Source organism: Phragmites australis, chromosome 20 (assembly GCF_958298935.1).
Source record: "Phragmites australis chromosome 20, lpPhrAust1.1, whole genome shotgun sequence".
NCBI classification, from domain to species: Eukaryota; Viridiplantae; Streptophyta; class Magnoliopsida; order Poales; family Poaceae; genus Phragmites; species Phragmites australis.
The window spans coordinates 9517366-9532869 of NC_084940.1; the positions used below are offsets into that span (position 1 = coordinate 9517366).

Sequence of the window (15504 nt, forward strand, 5' to 3'; positions counted from 1 at the left end):
AAGAGAATGCTTTAGGTACCTTTCTTAAATATTTATCTGACCTATGTATTATGTCTTATGTTATATTATATTTGTTCATCAGAGAACACCGACCCACACCGTGCCTCCCCGCCAAGGCTAGGCTTGGAGAAGGGTAAATTATTGATGGAGACCTTGAAGATTCCTCAGCCGAGCGATAGTCCCTCTGCTTCAGAAGGTTTGACTGTAGGGATATCTTTTCGTGGCCCTCTATGAGGCAGGATCGTATTGCGCTCAGTGAGTCGTTCGATAAAACTGTGGTTGAGACAATGGTGACTCATTATGCCCGTGATGACCATACTAACCATCTTTTCATGGTGCAAACAAAGGTGTGACTTCACGAGCGTTGCCCTGGCTTATAACCACACCCAAGCATTTTATCATTTTGTCGGACAATTAACAGTAAAAATAGACTAACTCTCTTCATTACAAGACAGTATTAACCAACTTCCCTTCTACATCTTCGGACTTGCTGTTGGCGCCCTAGTCATGATAGAGGCCAGGGCGGGGCGAGCGACGAGACGGATCTAACGATGCCGCGAGCGAACATAAAAGCGACTAGAGGTCGAAGATAATCCATCCACCATTAAAATCACATTCGACTGCTGAGGTCCATCGCCTAAAAAATCTTGGATTTTCACATGCCTGAAATATAGCATAATAGCATATCGTGTCAAGTTGTGATGCTTTGATGAACAACTACAATATTAAGTTCGTCATGTGATACAACTCTAAGTTCAAAACTCTTTTTCTTTAGTTGAAAACCCGTTGGTCACGAGCGTTGTGCCGTCGGGTGATTTGCCCATGGAATAATATCCCCCGGCTGTTTACCATCCCCGCTTTATTAGTTTAACGACTTGGGATTTTTCGTTCTCTAATGGTGCGGTCGGTGTGAATCCGAACCTCCTCTGCCCAAACCACGAGCTCGCGTGGCACGTCTACCTGAGCCCTCCTCCGTCCCCGTGACCGTGAAGATAGAGGTAGACAAGCGGGCCCCAGCTGGCAGCCGCAGTGGTTGTCGAGTGGCACGCTGAATTAGGCGGGTGACCCGGCTCGCGTTCGCAAGCGACCTCGGCGGTTTCGAAGCCTCCGAAAGCCTCTTTTAAAGCTCACGCAGACCACCCCGCCCACCTTCGTCGTCCTCCTCGATCCTACCCCACGCGCCCTCGGTTTTCTTCATCCAACCCCCCCCCCCCTCTCTCTCTCTCTCTCTGGCCGCAATGGCCCAGCCGAGGTTTCTCGCTCTTCTCCTGGTCATGGCCCTCCTCGCGCTCTCCTTCTCGCAAGGTACGCACACAGTTAAAATCGACGCGATCTTGGTTGTCCCTTTGATTTTCTCGTGCTGCTGCGATCGATCCACTGACGTTTGCCATGGATGGATGAACGGACGGACGGACGCAGGGGTGGTGGTGGAAGGGCGGAAGGTGCAGGTGATGCGGGCGGTGCGGCGCTACGGGCGGCGTCAGTGGCGCTCGCCCCTCCTCGGCCGCCGCCTGCTGCCGCAGCGGGAGGAGGCGACGGCGTACACGTTGATGGACTACGGGCCCCCGACGGCCAACACCAACACCCACGGCGGCATGGTCCCGTCGCAGGACCCCACCTCGCCGCCGACCCACTGATCGATCCATCCATCGCCTGCTTACCGATCTGCGTAGGTAAGCGTACATGTACGTTCGTATGGTCGTTAATATGGTGATTGTGGTACATGCATGCAGAAGCAGATGAGGGATCACAATAAGGTGTTCTTCTCCCTTTGGCGCGCATGCGGTGTACGTACGTGTACCGTATACAAGTACGTATCCGTGCGTACTGTAGCTACCGGCGAGCTCGAATGGGCTAGCACTCTAGCTAGAGTGGTGTGTTGATGTGCTTGGTGAGATGGAAACGTAAACCATTTCATTCCTGATCACCCTTGTTCGTTCGTTTGTTTGGAAAATTCCAAGTACCTGATGATGTGTTGGATTTTCCCCCTTTGTACAACCGATCGATGAATATATCTTTTGGAATATAAATTCGTTAATAAGCACCATTGATCTCTACTGTACTGCCTAACTAGTAATTTTAAGTTCTCACCATCAGGATCAGGTGGTGCCAGTGCTGACTTTGAAACAGAGAAAGCGTATCTTGTACAGTATATCGCACTGGTCTTGGTCTATCTGTATCTGGAGAAACTAGCACCAATGATAGTGATTTGGCGCCAGCTAAACAGGAATCAAGTGGCAATTATCCGTTAATCTAGCTCGGAAGTTGATCATTCTCTCTTCCTCTGACGCCACGTGAAAAAAAATAAAATTAATGAAGAGTCGTAATATAATCTATCTCTTAGATAATAGTGATGGATCCTAGTTATGATATGTCACTTATGATTAGTAATAATAAGTGACGGATCATCTTAAGTCAGTTATAAATGACGAATCAAATTGTGATCCGTCACTTATTACTAGTTATAAGTGACGGATCATCTTAAATTAGTCATAAGTGATGGGTTACAATTTGATCTGTCACTAATATATTAGTCATTAGTGATGGATTATTTTAGAGAGTCATATTAGTGATGAATTAAGTTGTGACTCATCACTAATGACCAATTTGATAAAACAGAGTAGATAAAGAAATTTGAATTAATCAATCATTAGATATATTAGTCAATCAGTTTACTATCAAACTTACTTAATCTTTTTGCTTATATAGTATATATGTATATAGTATGATGCTATATTTTTATTTTTCTTTATTCTTCTTTTATTTTTTTCTCATCTTAGCAACATTAGAATAGGAATTATTGTATATTTCTACTCAAACTTGATGTAAGACATGGTGGCTATAAACATAAACGCGCGTTCTGAAAACGGTACAAAAACTTTAGGGGTGAGAACTCAATCTTTCAGGTCATTTTTGGGCTCGAAAAATACATCGAATTTGACAAAGTCAGAGAAAAACATATGTAACTTTTTCTGTAGATTTCCGTAGAGTAAAAAAATGTCAAAATCGGAGCCCGTAAGCAAAAGATATATCTATTTTACATAAAGTCACTTCGAGTCACCTATTTGGTAACACGGTCATAGGTGTGACATATCACCTATGATTGATTAGGTGATGGGTCACGATTATGACCCGTCACCTATGACCTCCGGCAACGAAAGTTAAAAGGGTAAAATATCCGCTTCCTATTACAACGACGTAATAACTTAGGTGGTAAGTGAGTACGCACGTGAGGGGAGGTTGCGGGTTCGATTCCCACAGAATGCAAAGATTGAAAGTTGTTTGAAAAATAGCGTGGCTTGTGGGGCATATGTGATGGACGCTATGTTGGGTGGCTCGGGTGAAAAAAATATATTTTTTTTAATTTTTTCATATTAAAAAATACAAAATAGTTATAAGTGACGGGTTACTGTTACAACCCTTTAGTTTATGTTCAGTAATAAGTGATAAGTTAATTTGTAACCTGTCACCAATGATGACTCATCAATGACGTATTTAGGGTCTAATACTAATGACGGTTACCATCTATTAGCCATGAACTTTTTTCACATAATGCGAGCCATTCTTGAAACATGCACAATGCGTCAATCTCGGGACACTTGAGATACTCCTTCGGTTTCAAATACTTACGTTTTAGATAAGATTCAGTTAAATTTTTCAAAATTAGACCATCAATAATTTTTAAAATAAGATTCAATTAAAATTTTCAAAATTAGACTATCAATAATTTTTAAAATATTTAGTTTGGAAACATGAAAATCATATGCGTGTATTTGGTTCAAAAAATTACTTTCACAACTCATAAATTTATTTGATTTTATAAATATATTTTAATAAAAAATAGTGATTAAAGATATACATTGGAGATCCTATTGTGTCCAAAACTTCAAGTATTTTTAACTAAAGGGAGTAAGTATTAAAGAGTAGTGTCAACCAGAATAACAGCGGTGCGACTCATCTAAAACAGTTCCTTATGTGCTGCCTAAATGATGTCAAGCAAGCAAGTATCCTTCATGGTTTGCGATTTTGCTCCATTCACCTTTTTTTTTTCTTTTGAACTAAGTCCATTCATCTGTTCCATATATGATGCTTGCGAAATTGCAACTGGTTGCCATGTCATTGCATTCCAGCACAACCACCAGTTTCCGGATAGCAGCAGCATCCGGGTCAACTCAACGGGCTGCTCACTACGAACCGTTAGCTTTTGAGTAGTGTAACAGCCAAAAACTGAAAAGCTATCAGCGTTCGATATCTTTTCATCAGGTAGCTAGCTGCATGTGCTACGCATGAAAACTGTAGCGCGCATGCATGTCAACCTCGTGATCGATCACCTTTGCGTCGCTCGATCCCACATGCCTTCGTGATCACTTCACCGCCGGTTCGTCTAACGATGCGACATGGGGAGTAGGAGAGGTCAGAACCCATAAGGTCAATGCTAAAAAAAATCGGGGATCCGGTATCCGATAGTCCCTTCCTCTGAAACACTTGTTTATTCTGGTAAAAGTTGTGGCGGTCTACTGGAAAATGCATGCTGTTATACTCCCAAGATGAAAATATTGCGGTACGAAAAGTTGAGAAAGATTGTACTTACCTCGACTCAACGGAGTCCTTCAGTCTACAGGTTCTTTGTGAACCACGTGATTTTGACGCAACAACCAGCGAACGAGCCAGTGTTGGTTAGGAGCCCTCATGCTCATGGTAGTGCGTTCGGGTGCAGGTCACGGGTTCGATCCATATGGTGTCGAATTCGTGGCTTGCACTCAGGGCTGTGGTGCAGGGCGCTACAGTGCTGTTATAGTCTTATGAATAGAGAATATGGGGCTGTAAATTTGCAGGCATGCTGTACGCTGTAGCAACCGCAACACTGTAGCAAAACTGTATGTCGGATTACTGTAGCAGTACTGTTTACAGAGGGTGTCGGTGGGTCTGAGGGAAGGAAAAAGTCTTCAAAGATGAGGGATAGGATCTCTTTTAGAGATAAAAAAATAAAAAAGATTATAATGGTGATAGGAGATACTGTAATAATATTTTTAGATAAAAAATTAAGGTAGTTATTGAAGATGATCTTAGAGTTTTGAACGGATGTAGGTGCATAATATGTGCACGTGTTGTACTTAAAAAATCGACGCAGCAACTATCCGAACCATCAGATATGTCAATCACATCCTCACATGCCTAGTACTAGCATCCCAGCAAAAGTTTCTCAAAACATCGCATCCGAACAAAAAGTTTGGCAAGCTTTGGACCTTGCTACAGCTGAGTTCAGTGAGTTGTGAGCTTGTGATAGACTCGGACGCGTCGCCAAACCAAGAAAGAGATAAGAGAAGAGACAACCTCTAACTATCGAAGCTGTGCGTGCCGTGCCTGGGAGATGGAAAAGGAAAACAGAGAGAGGACGGAATCCAAAGGGGAAAAGGAACATAATATTATCTCGGTTTTTTTACTTATAATCGATTTTTACTATAGTAATTTTTACCTTGTGTTTTTTACGAAAATTTACAAATACTTTATAATAATAATAAAGTATATTCCATGACAAATATAAAGATACGAAAGTTTTATATATTTATAAATTTTTCTTAAAAATACACAAGGTTAAAATTATTATAGTTAAAAGCTAGTAACAAAATAGTACATAAAATGGATCGCTAACCATACCCGAGGCAGTAGTTTCATGTTTCCGCTGGGGCCAGCCAGCCAGCCAGCCATTGTGCCTCACTGGGCCACCGTGTCCTAGGCTATTTTTGTGTGGGACCGGCCTAAACACGTCTCATTTTTCATGCCGATTAGGTATAGCAAATATAGTTATCTATATGTGTGATTTTGATGATTAATACTAATATAGTTATGAGACTAATATATTTATTAAGTATATATTTTAGTATGTCTCATAAATACAATAAAATATAAGCCATCGAAGAAGCAATAAAGAGAGGAATGAATTGAATTTATTCCATCAATTTTGATGTGATCAAATGAGATGGATTTCTGTACAATCATGTAGAGCTATTTATAAACTTTTCATGGAGTTCAAGATCATCAAAATCGAAGTTCGGGACGAAAAGTTATACCCAAAATATATATTCATGTTCGGTTGAAATGGTACTCGACGGATAATCTGGTGCTCACAGATAAAAAGTTCTAACGTTCGTAAAAATGCTTCGATATTCACAAAAACAAATACTCCGGTGTTCAAAAAAAATCTACGGCGCAATTTAATACACGCCAGATGTTCCATGTTCACAAAATGAACACATCGGACTATTTTGCAGATGGGCTCCAAAATGCCTCGTTTGGCACATAGGCACATCAGATGTTTTGGTATTCACAAAAATGAACTCGAAGGACCATACGGTGTTCACAAAAATAAAAGTAGGGTTCCAACCGCTAGTTTTTAGAAATTACACGTCGGATAGTTTGGCACTTGTAATGTTGCACACACCGGACCATTCGGTGAGTACAACAAAATATGACCGTTTGAGCAACAGCTAGTTCACGGGGTTAAGACTATTTATACCTCACCCTCTTCGGTCATTTGAGTATGCTGGAGTCAAGGGAAGCTCATAGACACTTCAGAAGATATCCAAGTTAACAAAGTACTAAAAGTGATCATCCAATGTAATTAAGTACAAAATTAGAGAGTGATTAGGGCTAATAGATCTAGAGAGAATTGTTGCTAGGTGTTTCTGCCTATAGAGGGAATCAATGAGTGATCCTACATTGTACCAAGTGGTACGCCAGCACCTTGGAGTCTTATGACTTGCCGGCACCTCGGACCTTATTGGCTCAAGTTTGTTGACCCTCTAACTTGATATGGAGTGACGGTAAGACTCTTATACAGGGACGCGGAGACTCTTACCTTAATGGCTCAAGTTCTGAAGTGTAGACGGTAGTAAGTGATTGAAAGAGAGCCTTGTGGTGAGGTCTTACCTTAGTTGCTTCGAGGCTTAACCTACTTGAGGTCTATGTGGCTCAAGGGCCGTGACCGGGTGCCATCCGAGAGCTATAGCCTAGATGACTACTCTAACGTGAATTAGGAGTAATGTTATTGCATTGATATCACGGGATAAAAATCTCTTATGCCGAGTTTGCTCTCTCTACCTTATTTATGTTTTCACATTTACTTCTTGTAATCTATCCTTACATGTTTACCTTCATAGATTAGTTGGCTAGGATTGATTATAGGTCGCAAACTTTTCAAATAGTAGAGTAAAAATACTAGATGAACCTAGAGCACATCTAGATAGAAACCGATATATATTTGTCTTGTGAAGTTCTTAGAGTCAAATAGTTTTAAGTGTCCTAATTCATCCTCTTTTAGGATGTTACCGATCCCTTCACCAAGCCACCCATCGTGCCTCATATCAAGGCCCGACACGGCCTATGAATCGTGTTGTGCTGTGCTTGAGCTAGGTCGTGCCGTGTTGTGATTGGGTCAGTCCAAAAAAGCATGGCCCAAGTCCCAACTCTAGTCCCCATCCGTCGACCATGATTAGCATTGCAGTTTGCCCTTAGTTAAACAATGGAGCTGATGGGCTGATGCCCATGAGTCTAATGGTGGGACCCTGAATGATGCAGGTAGGTAGAGCTCGTGGTCAAAACTTTGGTCGTGCACGAGCGCGATAGTGACCAATGTTGACTCTTTCACTGGTACTAAATTGGTGGAATAGCTATTTTCGTCCCTCAATTTTGCACATAGCTTCCATTTCATGCTTCAACAGTCAAACCAGCCACCTCGAGTCCCCTAACTTTCCTTTTTAGTCAATCTAGTCCCTCCTTTGATGTGGCACGTCACATTGATGTGCCAAATTAGTTGTGCAAATACCTATAGTCAAGTCTACCCATCAATCAATTCTGCACACACCTGTTCACCCACATACCTTTGTATTGACACCCCCCCCCCCCGCCTCGACAAAAGGTCATGCGGAATACATCATGGAGGTAGAGGTAAGCAATGAATATAAGGCAAATTTGATTTAGGATATGGGAACCATATTTTTCCTTGAGGGTATGAGGGATGCGGTGTCAAAGATCATTTTTCTAGTTAAATCCATTGATTTTTTTTTATTAATTTTCATAGCTAGGCTGATTGCTCGAAGAGCATAGAAATAGTATGGTGGGATTCAACGAGTAAAACATCAACGTAGCTACCTTCTCCCGATCGTAGCCTTCCTATAGCTAATTTCCCCACTCCTAAAACAATCCCTAGGATTGGGGTGTGGGCACCATGGGACTATGCGAGGGGGCTTGGCAGGATGAATAGTGGATGCAACCGATTTCTTTACTAATGTAGAAAAACAAGGGCAAAAAAGACATTTTGTGTGCGATGACTCAATGAAAGGACACACATGGTTGACTGGGCAGTCCTACATGGCGTGCCACATCGGTGTAGGGACTAGATTGACCCAAAAAGAAAAGTTATGGGACTTGAGGGGCATGTTTGATAGTTAAGGGACAAAATTGAGCCTATGGAGAAAGTTAGGGGGTCTAAAATGGCTATTCTACCTACTAAATTGAAGAAAGGGAGGGGGCTATTTCGGTACTCAAACCAAATATAGAGCAGCTTTCTGAAGAGACTCAGCAAGTTCATACGATCATATCTAGATAAACTAAATGTCATTAGCTGAAATTCAGATAGGTTAGTTTTGTGCCTCCGAATTGTGGTGTTGGGCCATATACAAATGAAACAATGAAACAATCCAATAACTATTTTTTATTGTCATTTTTGCTAAGTTTCTATAGCGTGTAGTTCGTATTGCCTTTAATATTACTATACCATCTAGTATAGATAATTTATTTGAAGCTTGGCTTGCTAGCCAGGGAACAAAGTATAAGAGGCAATTGTTAATAGAGGTATCTGTATTATGTTGGGTTTTATGGCTTAGCATGAATGATATAATGTTTGATAAATCATTTTCTAAAACTTACATGCATGTACTATTCAGATGAACACACTAACTCCGTTTTTTAATGTAACTGTAAAGGTGTGAAGAAGATAAGTAGAGCATTCTACTTGTATATCATGCTCTAGAGACTATGATAACTTAATTTTTTCGTCAATCATAAATGGAGATTTAGTAATATGATTACTGCTTAATAAATTCTCGATATACAAACTATATTGATTTTTATTAGTTTAAGTTATTCCACCATCACAATATGTAATATAGCAACCTGAACGTTGTAAATATGCATGTTAAAGGCTGAGATATTATATTCGATTACCTAAAAACAGGTCACACACACGGAACCGTCCGTTGACTTGACATCGCCAGGTCCACTGTTCGGCCGGCGCATGTGGTCATGTAACTGACTCGCATGTGTTTGTTGTCGTCGCAACGGGACGAGGCTAGCGACAAGCATGTGGGCCGACCGACGAGGGGATAAGTGCGAGAGGACCGAACCAGTTGGGCTCGATTCGACGGCGACTACTCATGTTCCGTGGCCCCCAATTTTTTCCTCTCCGTAATCTATCCAGCGTTCGGGACCACGCGCACGAAAGGTTTTTGTCAAGTAGCCGTGCGGATCCCCGTTGATCCAATGTCATACGGCTGGACGATATGCTTGAAATCGAGGAAATTTTATGAGACTCAGTTTAAAGATTTTTTATGTCACATGTTTTTTTTTAATTGTATGTGTTCATTATTGAATAAAAAATAACGGTATAGATTAGAATCTCATATGAGTCTTCTGGTAAAAAATCTCATAAATTTTTCTTTCACTTGAAAGAGGTTCCTCGGCAGACGAGTCTTGCCATTTTTTGTGTTTGTGTGTCATTGTGTGATCCGGATGCACGGTACATGGATCGATACGAATATACGGTAGCTTTGGTCAGGTCTACTCAGGTCGGTACTTGTGCCTTTAAGCCTTTTTCCCTTTTGTGTGTTTTTTTTCCCTTGGAACGGCTCAATTTCCGTCGAATCTGAAGTTCCCATGTCGCAAATTGGTGTCCACATAGACTGCTCAGATCTATGTTGTTCCTTTACAGAAGCTCAGCTTCAGCTTCGGAGAAACCGGGTTGTGTTAGTGGTGAGAGCAGCACAGTAGCACCGCAGTTTTCTCCGACATGGCTTGCCCGACAGCATTTTTAAAGGAAGATATAGATTGTATTTCTCATTTGGAAGTTCACATCCAAGAATACAGAAGGAGAGCCAAGTCACATATGCTGGACAGTTCCAACAGTACAAGCGTACTTAGCGAGATAATAACCCTCCCTATGTATTCTCTACCTTCGTGTGCAAACTGCACGTAATCAGAAGATTTTAACCTTCTTGAGAACCATCGTATAAGAATACCTAGGCATTTATTAATGTTCTTGATAACATTTAGACAATCTAGTAAGGCCACTGTCATTCTCTTGATGTCACAATTTTTAGTACGACCTAGCGCTTCTAAATAAACTATCACTTCTACAGTTTTAGGGTTATATTTAGTATATGAGCAATTTGCTAAGTAACATCGTAAAAATCATAAAAATTAAAAATACTATCGACGATGAGAATGACGTATAAATCTATCGGTGTGAGGATGATATATGAATCCTGAACTCTCCTTGTCACCTAGGCATATGACTCAACGGCTCGCTCGCCAGCTTGGGAAACGGATTGGGCTTTCAGGATGACAAGAATAACCCAAGAACAGAACTCAGCTGACACGATCAAATTATAGATGCTGGCCATGGATCATTGTCTCAGGGCCCATGTCTACTGCCCATCTCGCAATGTGCTGTTTGGGTCAGGCTTACGTGCTCTGAACCCCGAAAGGATGCTAGTAAGGATCCTGGGCCCTTCAGCAGGCCGTCAAGCGCTCCCCTGATCAACTCATTGTCTGAAACTCTGAATCAGTTTGAGCTGGTATTCCCTTTTTTAAAAAAGAATCGGGTTTGAGTTGTTGGCTAATGGTTAAAGCTAGTATCAAGATCAGAAAGAGACCCGTCTCAAGAAATTAAAAAAAAAAACAGAAACAGACAAGCACTTTTGGTATGTCTCAACATGCATGTAGCTAAATAAGTATTAATCTGACCAAGAAACAACGGACCAGCTGAAATGCTGAATACTGCTGCGTCAAATTCTAGGACAACCGATTGTCAGTAGTTGATCAAATCTTTGCTGGGGCCATCCAAGTCCTAAAAAACGAGCTATTTAATTTTGTGAATGCTAATTTATACTACTATTAGCAGTATTTTATCAGGGTAATAAGCAGTCAGAGATGAGTAGCTGACAGGCCCCGAAGATTTACTGTTGAATGTTGATCAAGTCTTGCCCCAGGAAGCGATGCTTCGTAGAATTAACGGAACCGTTGTCCCCTGTTAAACCTGCCGGTTTATTTCAGAACGATGAGCTTCTTATTAAAAAGAGAAAAAGGGCTCGTGTCTGATGAAGTCGCCATGACGCATCTGGCTTGTACTGCTTCAAGTGTGCATGCTCTAATCTTCATCCAAAGAGAAAATTGTTTGTAGGGCCGTGGAGTTTTCTTCTGAGGCAACGTGAAACTATATGCTCGTGCGACGAAAAGCTGCAGAGTTTGCAGACTTCCGTGATTGCATTAGCTAGGTGGCACGCCAAGGTTATCGTCAAAATCTACTCCCCATAGTGACGCGGGAAACGAAGAACTAGTAATTTACTTCCCCATTCCGTCCAGTCGACCGCAGAAATCCGGTCAACCATCCGCCGTACCAAATCAAATCGACTTCAACCGTCCAACGATGAGAAAAGTCGAGGAGGGGCGAAGCCACGCGAGAGCGAGCGGAGGAGCCGTGGCGCCTAGCGGAAAAGCGATACGAAAATTCCACTAGGCATATAGACTATATCTTATCAAATGTTATCAGAATCATTTACTTACATACGATTTATATTAAAAAAATAGATAAAAAATATAAAATATATAAGAGAATTAATAGATAATAAGAGAGATAGATAATTAAGATAAATTATACGTCCTAAAGATATGAAGATATGCAGGTTGTATTTTCTAAGGAAAAGTCGAAAGCTACATCTGCGTGGAATTCCCATTCCAACTGCAGCTCTGAAGGAGACGGACGCAGACCGGCAGCCGTCCCCACGGCCGTTCCGCACGGCTCCGAGTAGCGCCCGACCCTGCGCGCAGTTTCCACGCTCCGCGCCTTCGGCGAAGCTGCCGCGCATCGCGAACCATCTCACCTTCCTCTTGACCGCCTCCGTCCCAATCTCACCTGCTGCGCACGGCGAGGCAAAGGTACGCGCCAAGTTCCTCTCGCCTTCTTCGCGCCCCCTTCCCCGCTTTCTTCCGTGCCGCGCCCACACGCTATATATGCGCAGCACCCCCACGATCCACAGACGCCAAACGCAAGCCGCAGAAGCAGAGCAGAGCAGAGCAGAGCAGAGGAGAGACACCGTGATCAACGAAGAGGAGACAAAGATCACACCTCGCACCTCGGTTGCTGGCAAGCAAGATTCTCACAGACGCCATGGAGATGACCTCTTCGTCCGCGCCGAGTACGTCCTACCCCAACCTCTCCCTGGCGCAGGCCGTGGTGACGCTCTCCATCAACGTCGTCCTCGTCTGGCTCACCGCCGTCATCAAGTCCTCCTCCTCTTCCTCCGCCTCCAACCACCGACGCGAGGCTACCCCCGCCCCTAGCACCGCCACGCCTCCATCGCCGCCCCCGGCTAAGGCCGCCACCGCCGCGGGCGTCATCGACATGGACGTGGTGCTCGGGGTGATGGGCGCGGGAAGCACCGCGTCGGTGGGGTTCGAGGAGGCGGCGGCGCTGTTCGAGGAGGAGGAGGCGACCGTGGAGGAGGCCCAGGCGGCATTCGGGGTGTTCGACCGCGACGGCGACGGATTCATTGACGCCGGGGAGCTCGGGAGCGTGCTCAGGTCGCTCGGGTTCGATGCCGGCGTCGCGGCCGCGGAGTGCCAGCGGATGATCGACGCCTACGACGAGGACAAGGACGGCAGAATCGACTTCCACGAGTTTCTAAAGCTCATGGAGAGGAGCCAGTGAAGTGGATCGGATACGACCACCGGGCCGGATGATTTGGTCCAATTCTTTGTAAAATTCTTTGTTCGTTCGTTCGTCGTTTTTCTTGGCCTGAATTAATGGAGCCGAATGATGCATACAGTATGTGTATACTCAAAATGTAGTTATGGATACATATTTTTCTTGAAACAAAGATCAGTGGTAAATAGCATCAAACCGGCCCCGTATATCAATTGATTGGCTTTACAAAGCTTAGCATGGGATGCGATCTCATGTATCAAAACTAAACTAGTTCAACCGTTAATCACTCCCTCCATCCATCAATTCAAGACGTATTTTGAATTGAAAATGTCAAATTTTGTAAGTTTTGACTAATAATTAGTCAAAATATTTAGTGTATAAAAATTGCATCGATATATTCATATTCAAAGTGATTTTAAGATGATGTTTTTATAGAATTGATAATATATTGTAAGAAAAAATAAAGATCAAAATATACTTTAAAGATTCTAGTATATTTTGACCAAGGAGAAATTTAAATATATTTTAAATTAAATGTCTTATATTGATGACGGAGAAATTATAAAAGAAATATCAGCATAGCCATACAAGGAGCAGCACATTGGCTCAGGATTACGATTACAGAATGCAAAGTATTGGCGACTGCAGCCATTGGCCCAAAGAGCAGCCATTGGCGACAACAGAGCACGTAGGCTGCTCAATGGTTACTAATAGAGCTGCCGGTTATATAATAAGAGGAAAGGGCCCCGATTGGTCCAAAGCACAGTACAGAAGAAAAATAAGGCTACCAAAAACGAAGAAAGGAAAAAACAAATAAGGTCTAATCTTGCAACATAAAGTGTCCTATGTGTGCCCCTGCAAAGGCTCAAGTCTCGGCCTCATAAAAGTCTGACTTACAACATCAGTCGCCGGCTTTCTCTTGCGTTCAAAGATGTGCATGTTCTTTTCTTTTCAAAATTCCCGGTGGTAAACATGACAAGCGATTTGAGAGCTGTCCTTGAAGAGGGAATGGAGAAAGCAAGCGAAGTCTACCATCTGTGGACCGAGTAGCACTGTGGCTACATCTCAGGGCAGATGGCCGGATGCTTGAGTTTCACATCAAGGTTTCGGCAAATTCTCCTGGAGAATGAGCATTCCACAACTAGGCGAAGGTAGATTTCATTGGATTGCTCACAAAGGAGGCAAATAGGGTTGCATGGCCAACTCCTATGGGTTAGACGATGTATTGTCCAAAGTTTGTTCTGCATGGCCAACCAAGCAAAGAATTTTCATTTTGGTGGCGTCCACACTTTTCAAATCAGTTGAAAGAAGTTTGTGCCAATGGAGCTATTGAACATCACGGCATATGCCGAACTAGCCGAGTAGGATCCCTGACTAGAGCATTTCTAGGTAATGGAGCCCGGAACGTTTGGCTAGAGGATTATGTCATGTCCCAAAAGTCTTAATTTAGGCATTAAGCATGCATAAGCACCATGGCATTTTGAAATCATATTTTAAGTAGTCAAAAACATTTTGAAAACATATGTCTTTGGCTTATGCGCGTTTCCATCGGGTATAATTAAGTAGAAATGGTTTGGAGGTGGTTAGGAAAATTCCAAAACCCTTAGGAAGAAAGCCGAGAAAAGATCCCCTGGCAGTCCAACCGCGCCACCGTCTGTCTGACTGCCAGAGGCGTGCAGAACCTTATTTAGCCTTTGTTCCTGGGCGGTCTGACCGCCAGTACTCAGAACCACCACTTAAGGCCATCGCCCATCTCTATTCCACCCATCCCATCATTAGTTCTTCCCCACCAAGCAAGAGAAAGAGAGGGAGAAAGAGAAAAGAGAGAGGATGAGAGGAGAGGAGATTCCCACCTGAGCTCCCTGGAAGCCGAAGATCAAGAAGGAGGCCATCCACGAGTCCCTGATGTCGTCCCCGAGCCGTCCCCAAGCCAGAAGAGAGAGAAGAGAGCTCTACCTCAACCAACATGACTATAGCGAAAATGGTCCTATTAGGTCATGATTGTGATTTTGGTGATTAATGATAACATAGTTATTGTGACTAACATGTTTATCAAGTATATGCTTTAGTAGGTCTCATCAATGCAATACATGAAAAAATCACCATAGCTGGGACAAAGAGCGATTATTTTTTAATTGGACAAGTCCCAGCGAAGAGAAGCCGCCGGATACTCCGGTGCAAAAGAAATTGAACTCACTGGAGCATCTCTAACAAAGGGAGGGAGAAGGCCGAAGACTTCACCAGATAGTCCAGTGCTCAGTAAAATGTAGCACCAGAGCTTTATTTGCAGAGAAGAGCAAAATTGAAGAAGCTATCGGATAGTCCGGTGTTGATGAAGGAGTATTTTGGCTCGGGGCAGAAGAAATTGAACTTATTAGAAGGTCCGGTGATCAGCAGATGATATACACCGGAGAAAATCTTGCAGAGAGGGTTACACGTGTTGAAGATCGGAGAACAACGACCGGAAGATCCGGTGATGAGAAGTGAATGCACAGGAGGATTTATCAGAGCATTTCTTGCAG

The 15504-nt window shown here is 42.9% G+C and overlaps 2 protein-coding genes across 2 annotated transcripts; both read left to right on the top strand.

Annotated features, from left to right (window-relative positions):
* The first annotated feature begins 1108 nt into the window (after nt 1–1108).
* Nucleotides 1109–2044, top strand: LOC133901920 (uncharacterized). Its single transcript, XM_062343456.1, has 2 exons — nt 1109–1305; nt 1420–2044. Exons 1-2 carry the CDS (start codon nt 1239–1241, stop codon nt 1635–1637), a joined length of 285 nt encoding a protein of 94 aa, XP_062199440.1. The 5' UTR covers nt 1109–1238; the 3' UTR covers nt 1638–2044.
* A 10259-nt stretch (nt 2045–12303) lies between these two features.
* On the top strand, nt 12304–13177 carry LOC133902416 (probable calcium-binding protein CML17). Its single transcript, XM_062343999.1, has one exon. It carries the CDS (start codon nt 12446–12448, stop codon nt 12983–12985), a length of 540 nt encoding a protein of 179 aa, XP_062199983.1. The 5' UTR covers nt 12304–12445; the 3' UTR covers nt 12986–13177.
* The last annotated feature ends 2327 nt before the right edge of the window (nt 13178–15504 follow it).

Coding starts and splice junctions, on each gene's coding strand:
- LOC133902416 (XM_062343999.1), top strand. CDS start 12,446: ATGGAGATGACCTCTTCGTCCGCGCCGAGTACGTCCTACCCCAACCTC.
- LOC133901920 (XM_062343456.1), top strand. CDS start 1,239: ATGGCCCAGCCGAGGTTTCTCGCTCTTCTCCTGGTCATGGCCCTCCTC. Junction 1,306..1,419: donor CGCGCTCTCCTTCTCGCAAG/GTACGCACACAG, acceptor GGACGGACGCAG/GGGTGGTGGTGGAAGGGCGG.